Source organism: Lagenorhynchus albirostris, chromosome 4, assembly GCF_949774975.1.
Source record: "Lagenorhynchus albirostris chromosome 4, mLagAlb1.1, whole genome shotgun sequence".
Taxonomy (NCBI): Eukaryota; Metazoa; Chordata; class Mammalia; order Artiodactyla; family Delphinidae; genus Lagenorhynchus; species Lagenorhynchus albirostris.
In genome coordinates this window covers 2,032,258-2,056,932 of record NC_083098.1, presented here as the reverse complement: position 1 = coordinate 2,056,932, position 24,675 = coordinate 2,032,258, and the positions used below count along the sequence as shown (strand labels likewise).

At 39.9% G+C, this 24,675-nt stretch overlaps 1 protein-coding gene across 2 annotated transcripts in view; it reads left to right on the top strand.

Annotated features, from left to right (window-relative positions):
* The window catches only part of PDGFC (platelet derived growth factor C), a 218,695-nt gene that overhangs the window by 142,162 nt on the left and 51,858 nt on the right, over window positions 1-24,675 (top strand). For both annotated transcript variants that reach the window (XM_060147502.1, XM_060147503.1), the window contains one exon: window positions 21,388-21,568. In XM_060147502.1, the coding sequence (XP_060003485.1) occupies window positions 21,388-21,568 (181 nt within the window). The remainder of the gene's footprint in view (window positions 1-21,387; window positions 21,569-24,675) is intronic.

Below are 24,675 nucleotides of genomic sequence, written 5' to 3'. Positions count from 1 at the left end.
AACTTTGATCATTCACTGAAACTTACAAAAAGAACAGGGGAAAAGGGATTTTCTGTTGGTATACAGAGGATGTCATAAAATCAAGGAGAAAGTTCTTCTACTGGATTCCAGTATTTAAAGGAAAATGCTGTGGAGTGGACCTCACTTTAACATTTCATTCAGTGAAATCAAGGGAGCCTCACCCTCTAGAGGGAGGGTTTGTGGTAGTTGTGACTTGCCTTCAGATGAGATGCAATTGAATATTGGCGACGATGCATGTTGTATAAGCTGCCACCTGGCTTAAGAACAATTGGGGAGACCTGTGTGTTCATAGATGCCCACTTAGAGGAGGGCCGTGTGGAAGGAGTCCTGCCCCAGGGAGTAGACTCTGGGGACTCTGGCTCAGAGCACGCGCAGTGTTAGTAATCTTAGGGAGATGCTTCTTCTTATGTAGATATAGAAAGATGCTCTTGCTCACAGTAATGTACACCTTCTTTAATTTCTGTCCATACAAACCGTCAGGTTACTGGTGCACAGAGCTGTATGTTCCTACCTTCTTTTTAAAATCCCACAGGCGGGCTTCCCTGGTGGCGCAGTGGTTGAGAATCTGCCTGCCAGTGCAGGGGACACGGGTTCAAGCCCTAGTCTGGGAAGATACCACGTGCCGCGGAGCAGCTGGGCCCGTGAGCCACAACTCCTGAGCCTGCGCGTCTGGAGCCTGTGCTCCGCAACAAGAGAGGCCGTGATAGTGAGAGGCCCGTGCACCATGAGGAAGAGTGGCCCCCACTTGCCACAACTAGAGAAAACCCTCACACAGAAACGAAGACCCAACACAGCCATAAATAAATAAATAAATAAAATCCCACAGGAGACCGTGAGTAGAGTAGATTCTTCCGCACGCATCTAGGTGAAATTCTGAATGCGTTTTTCAGTACACACAGTATTAGGGCTACTAGTTTGGGAAATGGAGAAATTCCATTTGTACTTTGCTCCAGGTACCATACTGATGCCTTAGATTTTTTAGTAGGATGAATTGGCCACTTATGTACATGACAGAATTATGATGAGAGTACTGTTATGTACATGGAAGAACAATGGCTTGGAATGCCTGACGTGTTTCAGATTCAGCTCTGTCCTTTACTATTAGCTACATGGTTTTGGTTAAAATACTGAGCCTGTTTTATCATTATATTCTTTAAATAAAATAAAGTAAGGGGATTGGGTCCCAAACAAAGATTCAAGTCTCTTCCACCACTGAAAGATCTGTGTTTCCTTGGACTGTCCACACACATTTGTTTTGCCTTTATAAAGTAATGTTTTATAAAAGTTCTTTGAAAATATTAAAGTATAGGATAATATTATAACTTTTCTGTTCCTGTGGGAACAAAATCCCTTCATATTTCTTTTTTTTAAATAAATGTATTTATTCATTTTATTTTTGGCTGCACTGGGTCTTCGTTGCTGCACGCAGGCTTCCTCTAGTTGCGGCGAGCGGGGGCTACTCTTCCTTGCGGTGCGCAGGCTTCTCATTGCGGTGGCTTCTCTTGTTGCGGAGCACAGGCCCTAGAGCGTGCAGGCTTCAGTAGTTGTGACTCGTGGCCTCTAGAGCGCGTGCTCAGTAGTAGTGGCGCACGGGCTTAGTTGCTCCCTGGCATGTGGGATCCTCCTGGACCAGGGTTCAAACCCATGTCGCCGACATTGGCAGGCAGATTCTGAACCACTGCACCACCAGGGAAGCCCCACTTCATATTTCTTCTTAAACTGTAGTTTTGTATATGAACCTTTGCAGTAATATTGATTTTTTAAAAATATACTTGATTTTTATACACATATATATTCTTTTATAACTATATATAAAATATATATATTCTTTTTCATATTCTTTTCCATTATGGCTTATCACAGGGTATTGAATATAGTTCCCTGTGCTGTACAGTAGGACCTTGTTGTTTATCCATCCTATATACAATAGTTTGCATCCGCTAATCCCAAACTCCTAATTTGTCCCTCTCCCACCCTCCCCTTTGGTAACTGTAAATCTGTTCTCTGTGTGAGTCTGTTTCTGTTTCCTAAATAAGTTCATTTATATCACATTTTAGATTCCTTTACATTTAATTTAATGGGACAGAAATTTCACTGCCCAGAAATCTCTCAGGGGCTTAGTTGTTTCTGTTGTCATTTTCAAACTCTTAACCATATGACCCAAGCCCATGACAAATCCCTAAATGTAATGGAACCAACAACTCTGGTGAACACACAGCTGACAGTCAGGTGGTAGTCAAGGACTTATGCATTGCATACAGTACATGTTGAAACCTCATTGCTCAAAGATTTCTCCCCTAAAGTGATTCCTCAATAGCTGTTTGCAGCACTTGGACACATGTCTGAATAGACACTGTCAACAGTCAAGTAGACCGTGCTCCCTGTCTGCCGAGAATCCCAGATCGTTTCCCCATATGGCAGCTGACTTAACCCCCGACTCTTTCTCAGCAAAAACCCCATGCACTGACTTCAATCACCCACTTCTCGACATTCCTATCTGTGGGTCTCCAACTCTGCGCGTCTGTCTGAGTAAGCGAGCCAGTTCATGGTATCAAAATATTTGTGTAAATGGAACCAGTCCTAATTCATCGCTTCTAAAATTATTTCATGGGATTGTGGTAGGCACTGTTTTGCTGGGGCATTGGGGTTAATCTCGGCACAAATGAGGCCTGCACTTATGTTATCCGAGAGCATTTTGCCCCCCGAAACTCTCTAATCGTAGTTTCCCTACTATTTATCTAGGTTAAGGATGTCCACAAGCGTGACGGTAATAGTTCAACATCATTCTCCAAAGTGTGACACTGCTCTTTTATGCTTAGCAAACTTCAGATTCTTATTTATATCTCTCAAGAACTTGAATATGAGGAATTTCTTAGGAGATAAAAAGGAATGTTTAAAAAAAACAAAGTTTTCCACGCAGCCTGCAAAGAAAGGAAAGAAAGAAAAAGGGAAGGGAAGAAAAAAAGAAGAGAGAGAGGGAGAGAGGAAGATACTGTGTTTGCTGCCGGCTATTTGCAGACTACACTTCTTTTCTGATGCTGTCAGGTCTCCGAGGGCCTGGGCAGAGAACCCTAGCAGATGGGAACTACGTGACAAATAGCACCACTTACGGAGCGCCTACTGTTTGCAAAGCAAGCTAGGTTTGCAAAACAAACTAGGTTAGTTACTCACGTGAGCTCTAATCTTTCAGCAGTCCTTCACAGGAGGGATTATCCTTATTTTACAAAAGAGGATACAGGTGAAAGAGGATGTAAAAACTGTCCAAATAGACAGCTGGAAAATGGTAAAGATTGGATTCATACCTTTGCTCCAAGTTGAAGCATTATCTAAGAGTAGAATTATCCCTATCTGTACTAACTGTTGTATCATTTGCTAGGCAAGAAAAACATCATTATGTATCTTTCTTGTTCATCATAAAACTAAATACAAATAACACCTGGTAGCTTAAATCATTAAGTAATAGTCACGATCACATGACAATGTACTTCCTATCTGAAGATTTTGGTAATTACAACTCATAATTCCATCCCCAGACTGTTTGCTAATAATAGGAATTTATGTTCATCAAATGTTTACAATCGGTGCAAAGTTCAAGTTCACTGATGCCCTGGTTTACTCTGCTGCAGTAAGGTGATGTGAGCTTTCCCTCCTAGGACCAGAGATTAATTATGTGCTTAGTGAAGGCCCACTAGTGTAAGGGACAGACTGGGAGTATTAGCATAATCTCTGCCCTCAGGGAACAGCTAAACTAGCCAGAGACACCAGCGCTTGAAAGACACAAGATAATGTGAAATTGAATGCTGGATTGTGAAGAATAGAATAAGATTCTCGAAGTGGAGAAGTCTGAACGGAAGTGAACAGCCTGAGAAGGTCACAAGCAGGGTGGCTGCCAGGAGATGTCAGAAGTTGGTACTTACCGTCATGAACTCACCACCGGAAGGTGGCCTTTACCTGAGATGATCCAAAATTTGGCTTGAATAGCACATTGAACCAGCTTCTGAAGGCCAGGCTTAGGTGAAGCAAACTCTCAAAATATCAACCTGTAAACCAGAATTAAATGTATTCAGTTTAAATGAAAAATATAATGTCCGAGGTTCTGATTTGACAAAGCAGCAGATGAATGGCCGCTCATGGTTTTGTATGTGGTGCTTGCGGCACGTGCTCCAGGGTGTGTTGTAGGGAAGAGGCCAGTCCTGAAGGTGGGTAAGCCTCACAGCGTGTAGAGGAGGGCAAGCAAGTACGGATTAGGGTCGGCTACTAGCATCATCTGGATTATGTTAACCAGGGCCTGAAATCATGGGATTTCAGTACAGAGAGAGGAAAGGCAAAAATATTTTGAAATGAACAAAAATATGTGCACTCACAGTTCATGGGCTGGGTTGTGTGTGATAAGGAAGCATTAGTCATAAAGCACTTCATAATTCATTAATCTCCTGTTTGACAAAGCAGGTGGGGAGAGTTAGAAAAACTCAGCTACAGTCCTGCTTGTTACTTCCTTGAAAGAGGTAAAACGTTTAGTCAAAGACAATGATTGAAATATGCACACTATTATATACAAAATACCAACAGGACCCTACTGTAGAGCACAGGGAACTCCCCGCAGTTATCTTGTAATAACCTATAATGGAAGAGAATGTAAAAAAAAAATATATATATATATATATGTATACATATGTGTATAACTGAATCACTTTGCTGGCAACCTGAAACTAACAACATTTTATTTAAATCGACTATATTTCAATAAAAATTTTAAAAAGAGAATGATTGATGAAAACAAGCCTTGAGGTTTGAGAATATGTAATTAATACTGCTTTTACAAGCCTTTATTCAGTATAGAAACACTGGTGAGGTTGAGATGTATAAGCATGGGTTCCTACTTGGAGACGATTTGAAAAAGAAACAGCCGGATACCTAGACCATAGAATTCAAAGGCAGCAAGTTGTGTAACTAGTATTCAGCTAGCGTGCCAAGGTGTATACAGCAAATCAGAGAGCTCGCCGTGGTAATGATTAGCATGTGAGGAAATGAAGGAGGAATAACTTTATAATAAATTTCTAAAAAATAGTGTCTAATTTGGGACTTCCCTGGCGGTCCAGTGGTTAGGACTTTGCGCTCTCACTGCTGAAGGCATGGGTTCAATCCCTGGTCGGGGAGCTAAGATCCCACAAGCCACGGCGTGACCAAAAAAAAAAGGTGTTAATTTATTACTCTGAATAAAGTCTAGAGTCCTCATGTTTTAAAAGCCACTTGCAATTATTTTTGAGAAAGTTATGCTTGTATTTAACGTGAATAGGCAGAATTAGAGAAAGAAGAAAAAAATGTTCAAGAGTGTAGATGTTAGTTATATAGGAATATTTCAAGACCACATGTGTAATCATGACTATTTGGTTGCCTACTCTACTTATGTTTGTATATAAATATGTATGTTAACATATATTCATGTGTAAACTCATCCATCTGTCCGTCCATCCATCCATCCATCCATCCATCCATCCATCCATCCATCCCACTCACCAGTCATTTAGTCCTTGCTATGTATGGACCAAAGGCCATGCTAAACATTGGGAATAAAAAGATGATTAGATGGGCCCCTGGCCTCTAGAAAGCCTTGAATAGTAAGAAAATAGTAATGTGTGTAGTGTGGACTTTGCTGGGGAAGGTTGCAACCTCTTTGCCTGTGGGATTCACAGGCGACGTCTCTGAGAAGATGACATTCAGCTGAAATGTGAAGGGTACACGTAACTGTGCCGAGTGAAATGATAGAGCTAATACTATTAGTCGTGCAGGACTTAATCGGTCAACTTTTAAAGTGTTGAGTGTGGGATCCATTGTTCTAAAGAATTCCATGCTCAGTATTTTAAAAGTTGCCATTAGGCACCTTCTAAGTAGATCCAGTGAAGTGTCCTGCCGTGTGTGCTTGGAACGCATGAGTCATAATTGGTGATATAGTGCGTTCTTGACCTATGACAGGAATATTATCGCTGGAGTTGCTGTATTGAAAACTGGGATCATGTTCGCCATCTGGTGAGCTGTGCTGTCTCGCCCAGGTTGAGGTTCAAGATGACTAAAGCCCTGAGTAGCCCACAATTACTCAGTTGCCCAAAAGCCCACAAGTAGACGGGAAAGTTGTCTGTGTCTCATCAGCTCCCTGAACTGAAGTTTGCAGAGGGCGGGGGCAGGGAGAGGATGCATGTTGCCGTATCTTTCACTTTCCTGTGTGGTTTGAAGCACTTCCGTTCGCCTGTCAGCCAAATGGAACGAATGGGTCAGTGTTTGTGCCTTGGTATCAGATAGTAGAGGCTGGGGACATGGAGATGAGAAAAGAAAAGAAAAGAAATGCAGCCCCTGCCTCACAAGAGCTTGTATTCTAAGCTTATATCCTGTGCTAATACAGTATTAGAAAGACATTTACATGTGTATTTTTTTTCATATTTTAAACTCTAGTTTAAATGAAAATACGAACAGCTTTGTGATTGAAACCAGAGTACAATAGCTGCTGCAAGTGGCTTCTTAGACTTCGGTTCTGCCTATATGGCGCATGATCTGGTTCTCGTCTACTTTATTGATATTGTTTTCTTGTTTACCTGTGAGATTAAGAAAATTAAGGCGTGACATGCGTGATTGATTCCTGTCATTTTCAGAGAGGACACTGAGGCTTAGCAGAATAAGTAGGTAGATAAAAATTTCTGAATATATGAATAGAAGTCAGGAGATAATTAAAAATAGAAAAAAAGCAGGGCTTCCCTGGTGGCGCAGTGGTTGAGAGTCCGCCTGCCGATTCAGGGGACGCGGGTTCGTGCCCCGGTCCGGGAAGATCCCACGTGCCGCGGAGCGGCTGGGCCCGTGAGCCATGGCCGCTGAGTCTGCGAGTCCGGAGCCTGTGCTCCGCAACGGGAGAGGCCACGACAGAGAGAGGCCCGCGTACCGCAAAAAAAAAAGAAAGAAAAAAAGCTATTCTACACCTCTGTCAAGGGGTGAAGAGCCTAAGAAAACTGTTAAAAGAAGCTGAATTTTCTGGTAGCCCGGGAACCTATTAAAGGCTATGGTAAGAGTCCTGGATATCAAAGCCCCTTGAAGGGGTAATTTTAACAGGATGAGGAAAGAAATAGAGCAAGAGGAAAAATTGTAAAGTGAGAAGAGGAAAATAAAACAACCCTAGGGCCGAAACAAACCCGGCCCAGGGATACTGCCCAGGAAGGTGGGTTGAGCCAGGTGCACACGAAGCCTAGCATTTCTTATTTCCCTTTTCGTGCCACAAAATGTGAAGTAATCACCTTAGCTGGACTTACCAGAGTGGTCAGATCACCTGGCAAAATGCAATGTTTTATTTAATGTGAAGATTTTTGTTCTGTTTAGTTTCTTGAGAAATGACAGTCCTTTTTCTTTTTCTTTTCTTTTTTTTCTTCTGCCTCATTCTGTAGTCAGGTTCAGAGGAAAATATAATCCCGTATATCCCATAAACCTTTTGGCATTAGAAATAAAAGTGATGATCTTAGAAAATCTCAAAGTGAAGATTGATTCTTTTCAAAATTGCTCAGTAAACTTTAATAAAAAATGATTCCAACTTACCTAATTCAGTTTCTGGATTTCATATATGTGTGAAATATATATATGAATAGCTTGATAATGAACATGCTTAAAGTAAATACATATGTACTCAGGGGGTGATACAAAAATCAAAGTGATATGAGTAGAATTTTACCTATTCTACTTATACTCTACATATTTATACCCTAAAGTCACACATGCATATATGTGTGTGTATGTGTGGGTGGGTATATTTACATATGCACGGGGGTATATACACACACAAATATATACCTGTATCCTGTAGAGTGATCACTGAAGACAAAGTAGAAAAAGCAAACAAAGTAGCAGTAAAATTCCATTTTTATGACTTGGACAACACAGGTGAATGAGAAACGAGACGGTCTCGGAAACTAATAGAATCTTCATTCTATAATAAAAACTTCCATTAATTGAGCATCTTCTTCATGCCGGATCCCATCCTATGGGTACCTCTTGGAATCACTCTTTGGTGTATCTGAGGAGGGATGAGGGATCATTTCTTTTCAGAAGAGTCAGATGGAGACTATGTCACGTGAATTCCAAAATCTGCTTTTGTGTTCCAAAGGATGACCTTTCTTTTTTTTTTAATTTTTATTGGCGTATAGTTGATTTACAATGTTGTGTTTCTCCTGTACAGCAAAGTGAATCAGTTATAAATATACCTATATCCACTCTTCTTTTAGATTCTTTCCCCATAAGGATGACCTTTTAAGGTGTGATTTGCGCTGCACGGCATGTAAGAAAAAGGACTTTGTGCTGCTAGATACTCTGCAGTCTTGGAGCCCTGGGTGTCCAAGTGGACCGGTTGGCACTTGGAAGAGTTTTGTGAAAGTGCCTTGGTTAGGAGGAGGGGAGGGGCCTTCACTCCTGGGGGGCTTGGAGCCCCTAACCCCGGGCTGCCTGGTCAGGGAGTGGGCCGTGCACAGCACGGGGCTCCTTGTTGGCACGTTTGCTCAGCGCCTCAGCCCCTCCAGGACTGTGTGTTTCTCTCTGGCTTCATGATACACTGATATTTACAAGTTGTTTCCATGGCTATTGTCTGTAGAAAATGATGATATGCGGTGATAGCAGTGCCACACAGACCTTGGGAAATAATAAAATATTCTAGAAAAATGTCGTAGTGGGTGTTTTCTAGTCATATGCTCTGTGTTTAAGCTGCTTTATTTTTGACACGACTATACACATCGACGGAAATGTGATTTGGATCTTAAACCAGAAAGAAAAAAAAAAGCTAAGATTTTAAAAACTACCTTCTGGACCGTCTAGTTTGCTGCTTATTTTGCCAAGAGGGACATGATGTCTAGAGCCAGTTAAAACTGTACAGCTCTTTCCTTAAAATAAGGAGTTCATGACTGAAGACTGAAGCGCTCTGCACATCTGTTTGTGTTTGTTAAAGTACGAGGCTGTGGGTCTGTTCTTAGGGATTTTACAGCTTTGAATAATGAATTATGCTGGATGGCCTGAAATTTGTTTTAAACTCTGAGAGTATTTTTTTCAGAGTATTTTTTCTCAGAAATCATTCCATCATGAAATAAATTTTAACGAATATAAATGCTCAAAATAAGTACCCTGAGCTTAAAAAAAAACACTCATATTCAGGACTATGCCTGAAATTCTCTAGTATCCCAAGAGGAAGAATATTTTGATTTCACTTTGGTGTATTTTAAAACAAGCTTATTTTGCCATTTGCACAGACTTTATCACCAAAAGGTAAATCTGTGTATCTAAACAGATGAGCCTTTTAAAATCCCTTATGCTCCTGCTCAGCCATGTAAATATTTTCTTTTAAAACCAGGCCTGACGTCACGATAATGCTTTGATAAGCATTGCATGAATCCGGTCCAAATTTTATTATCACACTACTTAAATAATTCTCTCAGCTTTAGATAAACCCATATCCAGTGCACCTTGGTCTGTCTGTGCAAGTGTAGGGACAATACAACATAGGTAAAAAATGAACTAACCTAACCAACAGCAATCCTTTGCAAATGTCTTGATTAATGATGTTATGGCCTTTTGTTAATATGTTTAGGCAATGGAATTCAGCTATTCAAAGAATCTATTTGGTTGGTAGGTAAACAGCATACAGAAGGAGCAGTCCGTAGGGTGCCTTTGGATGATGGTTCATTGTGGCTTTCCTGTGCCTGGAATGGTCTTGATATTGGGTGGACAAGAGTATATCCGTAGGCCTTCTTTCTTTTAAATTTTGAGGCCCTTGAAGTAAGCCTTGACACGTGCATTCCCATTTCAATATTCCTAGTATCCTAAACTCAAGAGTTGGAATGCATTACAGGAAGTCCTTTTTTCCTATATCCACCTACTTCTACAGGCAAATTCTCCTTTATCCTTACCCTGTGTATTGAAAGTAGAAGGAAAAACAAACAAGATGGTAATCCATGAGAGAAAAACTTTGCTTAAGTCTAAGGAGAATGTTAATTTCATTGCTTCAATTTAGTCCCTCCCGTTTCTGTCCGTACTACAGTGGTTTGGTAGTTGGCACATGTAGCAAAGGTATACTGTCTATCATTTATATAATTGTTACTTAATTATTACTGGCTTAACAGTGACTCAGTCAATATATGGTTAATAACCAGCCACACACCACAAAGCATCACACTAGGCAGCCCTCAGTGATGGTGAGGTTTTATTGTGAGAAGAATTACCTGATAGTAATGATGGTTAAGAGTGGCCCTCGGAGCAGAGAGGAGCCTTGTCTCGCGAGGGGGCTCTGAGTTGACCTGGTAACCGGAGCTGCCTGAATCGCGGCATAGTTTCAGGAATTGCACAATGGTACATGGTGATGTTTCTGTAACAGTGCATCCTTCACCCACGTAGTAGTTGCCTCAGGGTAGGGGTGATATGTTTCAAGGGCTGGCGAGTCTTGGAAAGGATGCTGAGCGGGTAGGTGGGTGCTGTTTTTACATTAACTCATTTCATCCCCACAACAGCCATCAAGTTGACCCTGTTCCTGTGCCTCTTTTGTAGGACGTAAAATACAGACACAAAATTTAAGAATTCGGTATTTGCCCACTGCATTCATGAATGTGTCTTCTACTACAGTGAAAGGCGCAACCGGTAATAATAATTAACAGCAAGGCATGTGTGCTTGTGTTGTTCTAGGCAGGTAGGCTTCGGAAAGTAGGGCCATGGGGGCTGGTTCTGAGGTCCGCCTCAAGCCAGAAGTAATGATTCCCGCAGCTTGTGGTCGGGTGAGGAGCTGGAGGGGCCGCTGTTTCTCAGAGCCAGAGTATTGCATGTGGGGTTTTGACGATAGCAGCTAGTAAAAAAAAAAAAAAAAAAATTACCACTTACTGAGCAGTTTACTCCTTAGGCATCGTTCTAATTGCTTCATATACATACATTCTCTCATTGACCATTCACCACAGCCTTGAGAGTTAATGAATATTATCCTCATTGGAAAGAAGACGATCTAGGGAGGCTCCATTGTGTCCTGTTTTGCTAGAGACAGTATCATGTGATGGCTAAGAACATGGGCTCTGAAGCCCAGAGCAAGGACCTGCCTCCCCATTACTCTTCGCTGTATGACTTGCTTTGTTACCTCTTTATACCTCAGTTTCCCATCTCTAATATGGATATAATAATAGGAGCTACAAATAGGATTGTGTTTGAAGATTGAATCACTTAATATTTATAAAGGAGCTGCATACAGTATGTACTGCATATCGTTTGCTTTATTATTGTGGTTATTATTTTGCACAGATATTCTAGAAGACTTGGGATTTTGGTAAAAGTTATCGTAAACGCATGCCTTTTTGTCATTCAATAATATTGTTTGCCTTTCTTCATAAAGTGTTTATATTTTATTTGTTACTTTTATTACTACACCTTTTTACAGCTCACTGAAAGACATGTTTCCCTATTCGGTTTCTAACTTTTTTTTTTTACTGTCATAAGGAAAAACTATTGATACTTGTATATTGATCTCACAGTTAGTCACTTTACTGAACTCTATTTTAGTTCCAGGTGGTTTTTAAAAGCCAGAAACTTGGAAATCGTCTTTGATACCTGTTTTTCTCTCACACCCAGCCCACCTCCTATCAGATCTTCAGACTGTGCACAGCCTGGAGCCCATTCTTTACCCCTACCTGCCCCCATGCTCAAGCCACCCACCTGGATGATGGCGGAGCGTTTCCAGTCTGTGCTTATCCGACTACTGTCTGTTCTTAAGGGATCTGTTCTCAACTAAGGATCGTTTTTCTCCTGCTTCTATTACATTTATTTGCTTTCCTCTCATTAAATTAGCTCGAGCTTCCCCCCAAAATGCTGAAAATAGTAGTGAGAATGGCCAATCCTGCCTTTGTTCTAACCTTAATGAGAATGACTTGGATTGTATTTCATGTAATACTTGCAGTTAATTTCTGTTGTGTAATTTTACCATGATTTGAAAGTTTCCTGCTCTTCACAGTTGACTCCGTTTTTATCTAAATATAATTGACTTTATTACGTTTTCTCAGCATTTATTAATATGAACATATAGTTTTTCTCCTTTGAATATTCTAAAAGGTCATCATTACATTAATCCTCAAGTTCATGTTGCAAATCCATATTCTGTCAAGAAGTATGCTTTTAACCCACTAATGAACGATATTTGATTACATTTTATTTAGAATGTTTGCATTTCCCTCCATTTATAAATAGGTTTTTTGTTTTTTTGTGGTTTTTTTGCGGTACGCGGGCCTCTCACTGTTGTGGCCTCTCCCGTTGCGGAGCACAGGCTCCAGATGCGCAGGCTCAGCGGCCATGGCTCACGGGCCCAGCCGCTCCGCGGCATGTGGGATCTTCCCGGACAGGGGCACGAACCCGCGTCCCCAGAATCGGCAGGCAGACTCTCAACCACTGCGCCACCGGGGAAGCCCTTCCCTCCATTTATGAGTGAACTTGGTCTTCATTTTACATGTTTGATATTTTGCCATTTCAAAAAACTTGGACACAGTACTTTTTTTTCAATTATTAGAAATTTTTACTTTTTCCAGCTTTATTGACATATAATTGACATGTAACACTGTGTAAGTTTAAGATGTACAACCTGTTGATTTGAAATACTTATATATTGCAGTATGATTACCACTGTGGCATTAGCTAAGAGCCCCTTCATACCACGTCATTCTACTTCTACATTTAATATACATTCTCTTAGCAACTTTCAAGTATATGATACAATATTGTTAACTATATTCGTAAGATTTAGGCTAGGTTTTATTATTATTAATTGAGTGAATATCTGGTCACGTTGCATTTTTTTTTTACAATTGCTTACATAACATTGAAATTATACATTCCTTTAATATCAAATGGAACTCTTCTATAAATCCTATGCCATTGCATCTTTTTTTATTGACAGATGTTTGACAGTCTTTTCAATTTCTTCTGGAGTTATTAGTCTGTTCACTTTTTCTACTTTTTTAGTCAACCTTTGTAATTTACGTTTTCCTAGCAAGGCATCCATGTCATTTAGCTTTTCAGATTTAATTGGCAATAGTGTTGCCTAAAACATACTTACAGATGTGAAATCCATTTTTATCTGTGATTACATCTTCCTTACTCCTATGCATGGAAATTCTTGACCTCTCTCTCTCTCCCCACCAACTCCTTTCTGAGAACCAGCTCTTGGTTTTAATTCTGAATCCTAATTTTGTATTTGAATATATCTTTTAGAGTTTTAGTCTTCATTTTTTTTTCACTTTATACTCTCTTGGTTTTCTTTTTTTTTTTAATTTTTCTAGCTTTGTAGATTGAGTTCATGGCTTATATATTTGCAGTATTTTTATTTAGTAATAAGATAATTTAAAACTCTTCACTTCCTACCATGTACAGTCAACACCCCCATTTTTGACACGTAGAACTCTCATATTTTCCTGAGAATTACTCCATCGTATGTTGTCCTCCCTCTGCAGCGTGCTCTTTGCTTTGACTTATGCATTTCCTATGTAGGTTTAAAGTTCTCTGTAACGAATTTTGAGTGCCTAAAAGTAGACAGTCCTGAGTCAATTAAAATAAATACCTGTAAATGTATATGCCCAAATTATCAAGTTGACTGATTAATTTATTTGAATGACTGTTAATGGTTCTCCAGCCACTGAACAAGTTCATTTGGCCAATCTGGACAAAGACACATAAATTCTATACTGTTAAGCCTCAGAATAGAGGAAATATAATTAAGTAGGAAGATTTTAAATATAATAGGCAGTACGGCTTCGCTCTTGAGAGCGTGGGCTTTGGAGTTCAGCTCCCAAAACCGAAGCCTTCGCTCTATACTTAGTTGCTATGTGACCTTGGCTGGGTACTTAGCTTTTCCATATTTTATAATCTGTAAAATGGGCAAAATAACAGTATTAACCTTTTATGATTTTTGTGAGGATCAAAGCAATGTATAAAGAGCAATGACTATGTGTAACATGTGTTACATGTGTAATTTAAAAAAAATTGTTATTGGAGTATAGTTGCTTCACAGTGTTGTGTTAGCCTCTGCTGTACAGCAAAGTGAATCAGCTATACGTGTACATACATCCCCTTTTTTGGATTTTCTTCCCATTTAGGTCACCACAGAGCACTGAGTAGAGTTCCCTTTGCTATACAGTAGGTTCTCCTATTTTATTTATAGTATCAATAGTGTATATATGTCAATCCCAATCTCCCAATTCATTCCACCGCCACCCCACTTCCCCCCTTGGTATCCATACGTTTGTTCTCTACGTCTGCGTCTCTATTTCTGCTTTGCCAATAAGTTAATCTGTACCATTTTTCTATATTCCACATATAAAAGATATCATATGATATTTGTTTTTTTCTTTCTGACTTACTTCACTGTGTGACAGTCTCTAGGTCCATTCACGTCTATGCAGATGGCATTATTTTATTCCTTTTTATGGCTGAATAATATTCCATTGGATGTATGTATCACATCTCCTTTATCCATTCATCTGTCAGTGGACACTTCGGTTGCTTCTATGTCCTGGCTGTTGTAAATAGTGCTGCAATGAACATTGGGATGCAGGCATCCTTTCGAATTACAGTTTTCTCTGGATATAAGCCCAGGAATGGGATTGCTGGGTCATATGGTAGCTCTATTTTTAGTTTTTTAAGGACCCTCCATACTGTTCTCCATAGTGGCTGTATCAATTTGCATTCCCACCAACATGCATAATTATTAAAATTTATTTTCATTATAAGGTAAAGTATGGATGACCATTCTGGTGCCTAAATAGGGATTTAAAACGTTTACTCTGTGTCTGGGTTGTCTTCTGTTAAACCAAAGTGTAAGCCACTGAGCACTGCTGCACAGCTGTCATCTTGTTAAGTTTATTACCTTCCCCAACAAGCCCAGGCTCCCGCCGACACATGCAGAACGAGGCCTTCTGAAGATGCATGTCTATTTGTTGGTAGAGTTTCACACCACCCTCGGGTTCCATCATTCACAGGGTAGATTTAATTGACAGGGTTTTAGTTAGTGTGAACTAGAAACAGCCTGTTTTGCAGGGTTGGTTTATTTTCGTGGAAGGAAGCTAGGTGTCGGACAATTGTGTTTACAAGTGAATTTATTTCTTTGGTTTAGTCCTCAGCAGCTCTCCTATCTTCAGTTTTAAAATTCCCATGTGAGAACGAAAATTTTGTCTACAATACCAGACTTGTTTGTTAAACATCAAAGAACATAAATCCTCCGTGGGTCCCCAGGGGTATGATAGAGAAAGGGAGTGCTCGTTACAAACCACTTAGCGCTGTGTGTACTGTATCATGTTTCCGTGAGAAAGTGATGTTTGATTGGCCCCTAAAATAGGTTTAGTAAATCCCTTAAATACTGATGTGAGCAACTGTGCACGTGGGACATTAATACCTGAGAGTGTGCTATAGGATTACCATGTCTCCAGAAAAGTCACCTGGGCATGTGTAGATTTCTGAATCTGATTCTGTTTTGTAATTTCACTTTTATGGGTCACACGTTGCTTGGTTTTATTTTCTCCCATTCATTTGGCTGGGGCCTGCAGATAATCTTTTATCCTTGTTTTCTCTCTTCCTTTTCTTCTTGATGTTTTGAGCTGTGTTGTAGTGTGTCAGCCAACCAACTTAGGCAATGGGTCCCATATTCTCTACATGGCATTCTATGAGAAAAAAGAAAAATTTCAAAGTATTGGGGAAGATAATTGGATTGAATACTTTAGTCTTTTTCCAACCACACTCTAGAAACAAGTTAGAGGAAAATATGGAATCGAGTGGCAGTGGTTTTTGTTTTGTTTTGTTTCTATTTTGAAGGTTAGGAAGCAGCCGTGAGGCATGGTAATATGTGTCAAGTAGATTGTCACTGGGTCTGTTTTAGATGACTTGAATATGATTTAAATATAAGAATGCTATTTTTAGCAAGAGGATTTACTGTTTTGATTCACAAAATTAATGTGGAATAATTGGATGAAACTTAGCATTATATTATCATAATGACACTGCTTTTGAAAAACAAATCCTAAAATGCCAGATTTACTATGAAACAATTAGTAGTATAACTTAAGTTCTACTTCTGGAAGGCAAAAAACAGAGCACTTTTTAGATGTTCGTTTCATTTAACTTCATGGAACGAAAAACTATGTAGGTCTTTAAAATACGATGATAAATTTTTGTATGCACCAGACTTGTATGAGCTTGTGAGAATTAATTACCAGCTATCTAACTGCAAATCCAAAAATTGTTATAAAGATTAGGGTTATGGGGTGTTTTTTTTTTTTAATGGTGTCAAATTCAGTAGCAAATCTTCATGAAACAAGTAATAATCTACTTGTCACTCTTCTCTGCAGGACAGTGATTTTTGTCTCAGGATACAAGTTAGATATGGCAAAGTTTAAGACTTATTTGTGCCTTAATACGTTAACACTGATAATCTAGATATTTCCGAGTGTGCTTAAAAACTCCTTTTGTTTTTATTATTTTTTTTTTCTAAATTGTGTGCTGTCGTGAGTTGCTGAATTAAGGCCAGTAAGATCTTTCTTTTTATTCTTATATTTAAATTTTAACAAAAATATTTTCGGCTGCGTTGGGTCTTTGTTGCAGTGCGCGGGCTTCTCATTGCGGTGGCTTCTCTTGTTGTGGAGCACAGGCTCTAAGCACACAGGCTTAGTTGTGGCTCGTGGGCTCTAGAGTGCAGGCTCCGCAGCCACGGCTCACGGGCTTAGTTGCTCCGTGGCACGTGGGATCTTCCCGGACCAGGGCTCGAACCCATGTCCCCTGCATTGGCAGGCGGATTCCTCACCACTGCGCCACCAGGGAAGCCCCTAAAAACACCTTTTAAATACTTATAAGGAGCTTACACATCAGATTAACACATATGGTGTTTCTTTTTTTTTGGCCACGCCGGCGGCATGTAGGATCTTAGATCCCAGACCAGGGATTGAACCTGCGCCCCTGTAGTGGAAGCACAGAGTCTTAACCACTGGACAGCCAGGGAAGTCCCTGGTGTTTCTTTTTTTAACAGAAATCAAAAGGAAATATGTATAATAAAATAGTTATGTGAGTTGTTAGTTTTAGGTTCCTTGCAAATGGTATTCTTTTCTCTTGGGATGTTTCTATTAGAAAGATTATAATAGTTGTTTTGAAAATGGTCTGGAGGAGGGAATAAATTAGGAGTTTGGGATTAACATATACACACTACTCTATATAAAAGAGATAACCAACAAGGACCTGCTGTACAGCACAGGGAACTCTGCTCAATATCTTGTAATAACCTGTAAGGGAAAAGAATCTGACAAAGAACATATATACGTTTAACTGGGTCACTTTGCTGTATACCTGAAACTAACACAACATTGTAAATCATTGACTTCAATTTTTAAAAATTAGAAAATAAAATGATTTTAAAATGACCTGAAGAAAGTTTTTGACACTATGTGTTCACCCAACCAGTTTATTGAAAATGACTTCATAATTGCCAGGCCCACGGGATGCTTCTTGGCTTTCCTCTCCTTTGGTCTTTCTCTGGCAGTGACAGCGGGCCCACTTCTGCTTGGGTGGACACTCTCCCTCCCTCTTGCCTTCGTCCTGTGCCATCCTGCTTCCCTGAGGGCTCCTTTTCAGGATGTTTTTGTTACAAGGGCTTTCTTTCTGCCCACACTTGAGATGCTGTCGTTTCTGCATCCTCAGACGTGTTGTGATCCTGTGTCTATGCTGCTGCCTCATTGAAACCTCCTGTAGGTGCCCCAGAGTCTGCAAGGGAAGCAAACTCAGATGCCCACGTGGGCAAGTGATGGAAATAAATGAGGATCTGGTTATTAAGAAAAAAAATAATAAAGCAGCGTAGGAAACAGACAAGGCTTTTTAAAAACTGGAAGGAGGATGTCTCATTAAAGCCCTTTCCACCTGGCCCAGCCTCAGTTTCCATGAAGGAGTGAAGGCCATACTGACCTCGTGCCGTAAACGCTCTCCGTCCCTGGCACCCAGCTGCTCGGGTGAGGCCAGAGGACAAAGGGCCCTCCTCTCCTGGAGCTGACGCCGGTTCTGCAGATCTGAGTAACACAAGGAGTCACACTAGGGCTAATAATATTTAGTATGACCAGATGTTCAAATTTGTTTTAAAAGGGCCTGAAATCCAGATTTTTCTGTGAAATTTGACTTTTGAAAATGTTGACTTACAGACAGGGAAAGACAAATATCATATGATATCACTTATATGTGGAATCTGAAAAAAATAATACAAATGAACATATTTACAAAACAGAAATAGACTCACAGACATAACAAACTTACGGTTACCAAAGGGGAAAGGGGGGGAAGGGGGGATGGTGGGAGGTAAATTAAGAGTTTGGAATTAACATATATATACACACTACTATATAAAAAATACATAGACAGTAAGGACCTACTGCACAGCCCAGGGAACTACATTCAGTATCTGGTAATGACCTATAACGGAAAAGAATCTGAAAAAATATATATATGTATATGTATAACCGAATCACGTTGCTGTGCACTTGAAACTAATACAACATTATAAATTAACTATAGTTCAATAAAAAGTAATTTAAAAAATACAGGTAGCACCTAAAAACTTAATTGATTCATTAAATGTGGACAAATATTTTAAAGAAGGGTAGAACCTCTTCACACTGTGCTTAACCTCTTTGGAACATTGGTCTCCAAACTACTTTTCTAACATCCGACTCTGAAATTTCAAGGCCTGCGTACCTACCCCTGTTCTTCCAGCTTGAGCTCCATCCTCTGTTCACAAGGGACCACCCCGGGCCCCTGGTTTCCTCTGTTACGTCCTCGGGATTGTGCTTCTCGCTAGAATGCGTTTCCATTCTCCCTGTCCCCCCTGGTCAGTCAGGACTCACTGACAGCCCAGATGCTGCTTGGAAGGCTGACCCTCATCTCACTGTACAGGGTTTCCCTCACCTTGAAAGGGTTCCGCACTGCCCGTTTTTCCTAAGCAACCTCATTAGAGCACTCAGCGCTGTTTAATGGACCCTGAGCCCATAGAAGCTATGGTTTCATCTCTGTATCCCAAGAATCTAGCCCAGCACTTGGTGGGCTGGCGCTTTGGGCCAACACAGTGCTTCGCAGGTACTCGTGGAATGACTGAGCAGGCCTGAACTCAGCTGTCTGCAAACTAGCCCTGATGGTGACCCATATCAGAGAGCGTCACCTCCCAAACACAGAACAGACATACTCTGTGAAAAGCGACTTTGTTCCACCCGTAAACGATCTCGGTATAAAAGTTGCTCTTTGATTGAAAATGCTAGTTATCAACTTTTATACCGCGTCACGTCTGAAATAACCACTCCGTCTGTTTTACCCAAATCTTCCTCCCCCCTGCCCCCCTTCCTGGTCCACCTTCACAGCAAGACTCCTGGGAAGGTTGTACCGGCTGCCTTGTGCATTTATCATTTACCACCCAGGCTCGTCGTGCGATCGAGCAAAAGCTATGCTCTCCTCCGGTATCTGAGTTTTCTTATTTGTTGCTTTCACAGTCGCAGGGTCACATTAAAGTAGGTGCCGGGTGGGAGCGAAGGGGTGCTGGGTAGAGAGGAAGGGCACACTGTTGAGTGGGAGCTCTGTACCAGCGACGTCTAGGCGCCGCGCGTGTGCTGCCCCGCCTTCCCTCTCTTAAAACGTCCCCGTGAGTCAGGTAGCATTCTCCTCATTTTAAGGACAAGAAAAACGAGGCTGGAACAGGTTGAGTTACACACCATAGGAGAGCTCTGGCTACTGCTTGAGGACAGAGTTGCATAAGTACAATTGGTTCATTATGCTGTCCTTTTTCCTCAGTTTTTTTCTTCTGTAAATTCTGTACTGTACAAAGTGTATTGATTTTAGTTGTCTGGTATCTACTGAATTTAGACTTTTTAAAAAACCAACCAGTTGTTTTCATCCATGTCAGACCTCCCTTAAGAAAAGTTTGGCAATGTCCTCTTTACTGTTGTGAAACGCAATTCATAACAGCGATCATCTATTTATATGTGCAGTTGTTTAAAAAATAAATGTAGTGGCTTACATGCTCTGTAAAGCTGAAATAATAACAGTAACTTATATTAAAATACACATGCACCATTACAAGAAACGGAAAATGAAGTAGTCAGATGTTTGTATCTTGTAAGCAGCAGACTCAGACTAAATGCGTATGTTTTCTGGTTTTCACTGTGATGCAAAGCGTATAAGCGATGTTCCTATTAGTGATTTGATTTTCCAAAGTAGTAGCTGTTGTTCCAAAGTATAGAAACTTCCTTCGACTTAACGTGATCGTTCTATTTCTAGAAAATTTGGCTTCAACTAAATCTGCAAAACATATTTGTGCTTCTGTGTGACAGTATTATGTTCTAGACTCAGACGGACGATAGCAGAAATGTTGCCTACGTGAGTGTCCAGCGAACTGTTTGAAAGGCGTGGAGGGCATGGAGCAAACACCCATTTTTGGGACTGTCCCTTGTTGGGTGTCCACGGACCTTGCCCACTTCACCCCCCCCCCCCCCCATTGAGACAGTGTAAAATGCCCTACACATTTCTCACAATTCTCGTAAGGGGCAGCCCGGCTTTCCATGAGTGCCACGGATCGAAACTTTCAAACCCAAGTTAACATTGGTTAGAAAAGTATTAAGCATTCATTCCATAGGTTTAAGATACTGTGTGTAGCACAGTGTAAACCAGAAGCATGTAAGAATTGATTCCTTTCTTCAAGGGTTTAACAGCCTAGCTAACAAGATGAATCACTTGCATAGGCGTAGTTAAAAGTATGTGTTTATCAGGAAGAGAAAGATGGCGGTGAGCTGAGAACAGCCAGAAGGGTCTCACAGAGGCAGCGCAGTACAGAGTGAGAGTTGGAGGACGTGTCTATAAAAAAGTGGCTCTAGAAAAGCTTGGAACACAGATGAGGAAAGGGGGCCAAGGAGCCTGACTGGGGTGAAGGAGTGACTGCCGGAAAGTGATGGGCAGCGATCATGGAAATTAAGTTGGAGCAAAACTGTCATATCCAAATGGAGATTAAATTGAATAATTCATGAACGTCAGATATGGTCGCTCTGTACAAAATATTCAAGTTTTGCCATGGCTCTTTAAATGAATTTGAAGTTCGTTACCAGTAAAACTGGAGGGCTTAGAATAGAAGACTTGTATTTCTTTAATTGGGAATGCATTTTCAGTTGTGTCTCTTCTTTGGAAGATTTTATTCTATTTATGCTGTTAAATTTGGGATGAACTCACAGCTGTGGTCCGCGGGGACTCATTGTCTCCATGGACATGGACTTTGAATTCCTAAAATAACAGACCATGGTTTGATGTCTCTTCTGTCTTGGTCTCTTGCAGGTATGATTTTGTAGAGGTCGAGGAACCCAGCGACGGAGCCGTATTAGGGCGCTGGTGTGGGTCTGGCACTGTTCCGGGAAAGCAGGTTTCTAAAGGCAATCAGATCAGGATACGGTTTGTGTCTGATGAATATTTTCCTTCGGAACCCGGGTTCTGCATCCACTATAACATTGTCATGCCAGTAAGTACCACTTAGAGATGCCCTTATGTATCTGGATCAGTTGTTTGGTCACTTCTTTTTCTCCTTTTAAACAAGAGATTTAGGAAAACCAAGAACCAAAAACCTTTCCATAGCTTGATTTTTTTTTTTCATAAATGTCACTATGGTTATCGCTATAATTTATTCACTGCAGATTATTAGTGTCTCCATTGCATTAAAAGTCCACGCTTTTATGTGATATTTTAATTTTCCCCCCATTAAGGTGTCATCTTTCCTTTCTGTACCCACCAAAAGTTGATTTTTTAGATGTGTCATTTTATCTGTTTTGGGGGAAAGGTAAACTTATTAACTACTCTTTTCAAATCAGTGTTTTAGTAAAATATATTTTAAAAAGTAGTTATCTCAGTTTTCCTACTTATCTTAATATTTGTCCTGATTAATAATATTATGGCCTTTGTACCCCAAAGAGGAAGTTTCAAAATTCTCACAGGGATTTAGGAAATCTGTTTTTATTTGTATTGCAATTGTTTATTCCCTTTATTTTATGTATTATTTCAAACATTTGTATCTGTTTGTTGCGCTGCAACGAAAATATTGAAAACCTTCTGGCTGTTTATCACATGCTGCTTATAATGGTAATTCAGAACTATTTATACAAATATGGTGTCACCTAGTATACTTTTCAAATATGATGAGTATCACCGTTTAAAAGAATATAAAATTGATATCATTAATGATTTCGACAGATTTAGCAAATCAGTATGCACACTGGGAACATGAAATGGTGTGGGCTACATGCATTAATTAACATGTATATTCTAACCAGGTATAAAAATAATGCATCCAGCACACTAACAATTCATGAGGCCAATTAGAAAATATGGGATCAATATTTAACTTTATATTATTATTATAATTACAATTAGAATATATATAATTATAATAATTATATATTATATTGATACGTAAATATTATGAATAATTATACATTAACATATAAATATTGTGAATGATTATACATTATTCGTATATTATATAATATTATAATATTATATTATATAATAATTTTTAAACATTGTGAATAATTATATATTATTCATATTATAACATTAAGCAGGAATTTCCCTTTTTTGATTGCCCAAACTCAATTCTGTGGAATAGTATTTAAGCAACTGACTATATTATGAAATTTAAGTATTGTTCGAGATACAGCTGAAAAGAAACAACAGAATGTAAACTGAAGTTGGAAAAATGATAATTTATTTATTAACAGAATCATTTACTGTGTACAGTTGAAGTTAAGGGAGGTACCTCTAAAATATGCTGTGAATTTACATTGTGAATCTTGATCAATTTTCTGATACAGATTATTTGAGATATCTGTGTCTATTCCATTATGAAATACTTTGCACAGTGTAGATTCTCTACCATGTCCTTTGTTAATTTCCAAAATTTTTCTTAATTTAACTGTTTAACATTTTTATTTAAATTTAATAAAATTTAATAATTTCACCTAGAAAAGTGTTAATGTTAGACAAGGATGAACTTATTTAAAAACCTTTTGATACTCTGACTATTTGTTTGAATGAAGCCACTAAGAATCTGTTTATCACCCTTTCACAGTACGCTTCTTCACAGAATTTATGAGTTTAGTATTTGTTTTAAGCCTAAAACGCCCTTGGGAGCCATGAGAAAGCTACACTTTCACAAAGTTATACAGTCCATATTTTCCAGTTTGGATTTAGCACATCTAATGTTCTTAAATATTTATGAAACAATCAAATTTTACTGTAAAACATAATGGTAGGTCTTCTATCATAGCGAAGGTTTGATTTATCCCAAACCTGTGACAAAAATAAACTTGAAACTGAGAAGCTGTTTGTACAGTATTTTAAATGAACTAGTGTCTTCACATTATATTAATAGCAGTCTATTATCATCCCACAGAATAAGACATGAAAGCAAAAAGATATATGCTGACACCAGGTGTTGCCTTCCTCTGATTTTATGATCTCATAGGTTGCCTGGTTGTATAACCCACGGAGTGGTGTGGAAGAAATAAAATATGTAAAGACAAAAACACAGGAAATGTACAGTGCCTCGCTTAGTTCTGGCCCCATTAGAGTTTTTCAATAAGTAGTTGAATACTGAGTTGACCATACAACTCAGTCACCCCAGCTTAACTAACAGCGGATTCACTGACACTTGTGTTTCCATATGTATGTGTGTGTCAGATTCCTGAGCCTGGAGATGAGATAAAGACCCATAAGGATCTGCTGTAAGTACCACCCATCCTCTGGACTGGGAAAGACCCTGCCCCCTGGGTTTGACCTGTTACCAGGGATTCACTGTGACTAAGACCAGAAACTGCATCTGGAAGACTTTGGGTGAAGAGGGTATTTCTGTTTGCATCATCAAAATTAAGTTCAGTACGTTTTTAGATCGTTGCAGAAATAGTTGGATAAATTGTCAATATGGACTTCGGATTGACACTCTCCTGGGCTCTGTTGAACGTGTCTTTCTTGGTAACTAACTTCTTGGTAACTAGTTGCCCTGCGATGGCTGCCTGGGGAAAGTTTGCATTATGCTTAGGAAACCATCAGGCTGGGGCCAGAAGAAGCAAGAGAAGAGGACAGTAGGTTCCTGCCTTGCTTAACATGTGTGACCTGGTGATTTTAATCTTGCCAGATGGCTTTCTGGAGTGATCACTGATACGTGAATTGTACTGTCTCACAAGCTTTGACCCCTCAGGGTGTGAGTTTACTTTGACGGTTTACCTGCCATTCCCTCACTTACCCTTTGCCCTGATCCCATGCAGCCGTGGCTCTCTCCATGCAGCCCACACTCATTCTGCTCTCAACAACTGCCCCGAGTTGGTGAGTGAAAATCGGTGAGCGATTTTGCACTCTAGCCTCCCAGAGTGTTGTGAAGTATCAGTGTACGTTGCTCAAGGGCACCCCTCCCTGCCTGACCCTCTCCCCCAGCATCCCTGCCAGCAGGGCATCATCCATCAGTCTTATCTGTGCACCAGCGAAGGAAAGCCTCAGGGAAGAAAGTTTGCCTTTTGGAGAGGAGACTTTAAAGTTCTGGGGCATTTGCTCAGGGGCAAGTACCCCTCCAAGCCCCTG